General features: G+C 44.3%; 2 protein-coding genes across 4 annotated transcripts in view; both read left to right on the forward strand.

The window, feature by feature from the left end:
- Positions 1-2,081, forward strand: part of LOC108756824 (LIM domain-binding protein 2) — a 192,392-nt gene extending 190,311 nt beyond the window's left edge. For 2 of the 3 annotated variants that reach the window (XM_018500906.1, XM_018500925.1), the window contains exons 7-10: positions 133-265; positions 1,115-1,239; positions 1,343-1,585; positions 1,958-2,081. In XM_018500906.1, coding sequence (XP_018356408.1) covers positions 133-265; positions 1,115-1,239; positions 1,343-1,585; positions 1,958-2,059 — 603 coding nt within the window. In that variant the 3' untranslated portion in view covers positions 2,060-2,081. The remainder of the gene's footprint in view (positions 1-132; positions 266-1,114; positions 1,240-1,342; positions 1,586-1,957) is intronic. The other variant, XM_018500915.1, reaches the window with a different exon arrangement.
- An 84-nt stretch (positions 2,082-2,165) lies between these two features.
- On the forward strand, positions 2,166-4,140 carry LOC108756835 (oligodendrocyte transcription factor 2-like). Its single transcript, XM_018500938.1, has one exon. It carries the CDS (start codon positions 2,189-2,191, stop codon positions 2,642-2,644), a length of 456 nt encoding a protein of 151 aa, XP_018356440.1. The 5' UTR covers positions 2,166-2,188; the 3' UTR covers positions 2,645-4,140.
- Positions 4,141-4,173: the final 33 nt, after the last annotated feature.

The following is a 4,173-nucleotide window of genomic DNA, read 5'->3' on the forward strand; positions in this document are numbered from 1 at the left end:
GGTGTCGAATCAGTAACACTATGTTGGCGTCAGGTCCGGACGGTTAAAAGAGATTTTGAACACTATCAAAACTGAACTTGTAACTTGACTTAATAACTTTTCATTAGAAACTATACGACGATTTTTTTACAGTTATGCGTGATTTTGGAGCCGATGCAGGAACTGATGTCGAGGCACAAGGCGTATGCGTTGTCACCTCGTGATTGTCTGAAGACGACCTTGTTCCAGAAATGGCAGAGGATAGTTGCCCCGCCGGGTAAGAGAGGTAGACGAACAGTTGCTTTACATGAGAAGCACCAGCCAGTGAAGCCGAACGGCCATTCGATCCTAATAGACAACGTGAAATCAGTTTTTGCTATCCGCGGAACGACGCACAGTTCGTTGTTGATTTTCTTTACCGCTTTATCGGGATTCTTGGTTCCACCGGTTTTTTCTTATCGAGGGTGAAACTTAATGATTTTATTCGAAATTTTCTAGCAATTAGATGGACTTTTCTATTAATAGTCTTGTGTCGCTTGCTTCATTGATCGAATTTAATTCAAATATCTAAGTCATTTTATGAAGTTATATTTAAGGATTACTATTTAAGAGCATTACTATGACTGAAATTTCGATTTCCTTTTAATTGTATATATTACATTAATGGATAGCATTGATTCGCTTGTATTATTTGCGAGACATGGCTTTTAGCATCAGCTTATCGCCCGTCTTTATCGTGCTTGTGCGTGCACCGCGTTTCCCATTTCACTTGCGATTTTGTATAGCTCATATATATATATATATATCCACCTGATGTTCATTAAAACTTGATAAAACCGTGGAACCAAGCGTATATAACACCAAATAATATATTGCCAAACGTGTTTCTCTGTAAACATCGCTTGAGAGTGCAAAGTAGCTCGTGGGAGAAAGATAGAAATAAACCTGACACATATCTATGTGTTTGTCTATCAATGCATGCTTGTGCTTGTGCGTGTCAGAGACCTTTGATAATGAGAAAGGTCCACAGCTGGGTAGTGCTCTTAAGTTTATCAGTGTGTAGATACACACGTGGCCGAACGTGGCCAACGAATGCACGCAGCGTCGTGCTCACGACGACTTCCTTCCTTTCCAGAGTCTCAGCGGCCAGCTAGTAAAAGAAGAAAGCGGAAGGGCAGTACATCCGGACCGGGCAACAATGCACCTCCTGCGCCCAGCAAGAAACGTTCACCAGGGCCAAATTTTTCTCTAGCATCGCAGGTAAATTTTTCGATTTGTTTTCTCAATGAAGCAGCACAACGTCGATCGTGCAACGTCGTCAAGAAGCAGGCGTTGACTAAATGTTTTTTTTACTTTCATGTAGGATGTGATGGTCGTGGGTGAGCCTTCTTTGATGGGCGGTGAATTTGGGGATGAGGACGAACGATTAATTACAAGGTTGGAAAATACGCAGTACGATGCCGCAAATAATCTGGATCCTCATAGTCATGATGCATCCGGTGGACCACCGCCACACCCTCATCAGTTCCACTCGGAACCAACACCGGGTAATTCTTGGCCACCAGATCGTGGCCCTGGTCCACCACAGGGAGGTCCTGGTAGTCAGGTAATCATTTTTCTACAGCAGAACAAAAATTTTAGATTAAAAAATGTGCCTGCGCGCACATAATTTATTTGAAGAACTCTAGATATGCAACAAGTCCAAAATTTTGAATTACTTGAACTAATTTGTGAAAATAACTGATATCAGATATTGAAACTATTACTTGAGTTCTGAATTTGGAGAGTGATGTCATTATTCGGTTGATACTAACTCGGAAAATACTAAAGATACTCGACTCAACAGAAGATTAAAGAAAAGAAAAATAAAGTTTAAGGAAAAGGTATTGACTTTATAATACTATTCAGAGAGCGTCATAAATAATGTGTGATTCTAATGTTATGTCTTGCATGTGTGTGTGTGTATGTACTACTTCAGGGAGTCCAAGGTGGTCAAGCGGGTGCGGCTGCAGGTGTACAGGGAACGCAGGACGCCAGTCAACAGCAGCAAGACAAGAAGAGCCCCGCGGTGAGCCAGTGAGGCCAGGAGTCCCCGCGCCCCCCCACCAGGGGGCGACGGGGGCGCAGGCCCAAGAACGTGGCTCCCTAGCGGGGCGAGAATCCTAGCCTCCCCACTGCCGCCGCCTATTTGGCCTCCGCAGCTGGCTCCATGACTGGCAGGTTGTCGTCGCACGTCGGCATGCTTCCGACGCTGGCCTGTCAACCCGGCTTGCCAGCAGCAGCAGCAGCAGCAGCAGCAGCAGCACCAGGCCACCATCATCCGGAGCAGCATCCGCAGTTGGGTCACGTGGCCGCCGCCGCCGCCGCCGCCGCCGCTGCCGCCGCCTCGATGGGCATGGAGTCCTCGGAACTGATGGCGGTGGCTCATTACCAGGCGCAACAACTGCAACGGCAGTTGTTGGCCGAGCAGTCAGGTCCGGGCACCACTATGCTGCCGCCTACGTCTGCTCAGCCTACTGGTGGAGGCTTGATGCAGCCGCAGGGACTCCAAGGGCAGCAGCCGGGCCAGCTTCAGCCGGGCCAGGACCCGCTACAGAGCTTGGTGCAGCAATTACTCTGTCTACAACAGATAGAGTATTTCCTCGCGCAGCGCGGTCACAAATGATTACACTTAATCATAACCATAATAGGGATTGTTTCGTGCGGGAGAATGAGAGGATCGGACCAGATAACAACGTTTGGGACTCGATGCGAGCGGGAAAACGTGTTTGTGCCGGTGCAAAAGTGTTCTGATTCGCCGATAGGTAAATTTCGCGCCAAATCATTGTACAACCCGCTGACGCTGTTAATGCTGCGATGCTGTTGAGAATGAAGACGAGGACGGATAATATGCCGCGGCGGCATCTGTTCGAGTTTGTATGATTTTTCTAATTCTCGAACGGAGGGGAGGTAGCGCGGTGTCTCCGAATTCACCACGACGTTATACGGGAAGATTGCGGAGAAACTGAATGACGGAAGCGGCAGAAGAAAGGAGAAGAAGAAGAGCGGCAGTTGCACCCGTTTATTCGTGGATCGCTCTATCGCTTCGAGGCACTGTGCGGACGGACGGCTATCTCCAAAATCAAGGAGATCAAGTGTTTTTAGCGTGTGATAAAAACTTTATGTCAAAAATTATATTAAATATGTGAAAGGTAGAACGATGTGAAGGAAGTAAAGAATCATTTACGGATGAAGAAGTAAGAAAAAGGAATGTTAATGCCACGCGCGTCAGAGACGATTGTCCGCTCTGATGCGACCTGTGAATGAATCTCTATCCGTCAACAGTATTGATATAATTAATAGAGTAAATGAATATATATAAAATATTGTAAGAACTATATCGTAAGTACGTATTTGTGCAAACGTCAGTGTGCAAGTTAAATAGAATGAATGGTGTGACAGTAGTTCGGGGTATATGAAAGAGAGAGAGAGAGAGAGAGAGAGAGAGAGAGAGAGAGAGAGAGAGAAAGAAAATAAATGTGAGAGGATATGAGTGAGTAAAACTGGAAACAGAAAAAGAGTGAGGAAGAAAAAGCGATAGAGTCACCTTCGACTCAAAGATTTTTAAGCGCGGGAACCGACCGAATGTCAATGCATAGCCTCGTTGATTGTTCCGAGGACTCGTAGAATTTTATCCTTTATTACTACTATACATAATAATTATTTGACGAACCACGAAAAGCGTAAGAATATTTTGCACACTAAATATATAAGAAAGACTTCGTTCCAAAGGTTCAACATGGTTGGTATATATAACATAAGTGTAAAAGCTTTCTCAAAACCGAGACAAGACACGGAATCAATTCCCACGGTGCAGGAAAAAAATTGTCAAAGCATTTTTAACATTCGTGTAAACAAGCCTCGTGTTTTATGTTTAGAATACATTACGGTACGACACGTAGCACAGCACGTACCCACGTCTCACGAATTATATATGTGAGTTCTAACTTTTATATCTATGTGAATACTTTACGTTCACTAATCTAATTGTGTTTTGATCTTCTAAGAGAGATTCTTTTCAACGAAAATATTAGGATCTTATTCATTTTATTCGATACATAAGTTATGCGCGTGGTGATTCGATATTTCATACAATGTATTGTCAGATGAAAGTACATAAATGCACACACGCGAACACGTAATATATATATATAT

The sequence above is a fragment of the Trachymyrmex septentrionalis genome, unplaced genomic scaffold, assembly GCF_001594115.1.
Source record: "Trachymyrmex septentrionalis isolate Tsep2-gDNA-1 unplaced genomic scaffold, Tsep1.0 scaffold101, whole genome shotgun sequence".
Taxonomy (NCBI): domain Eukaryota; kingdom Metazoa; phylum Arthropoda; class Insecta; order Hymenoptera; family Formicidae; genus Trachymyrmex; species Trachymyrmex septentrionalis.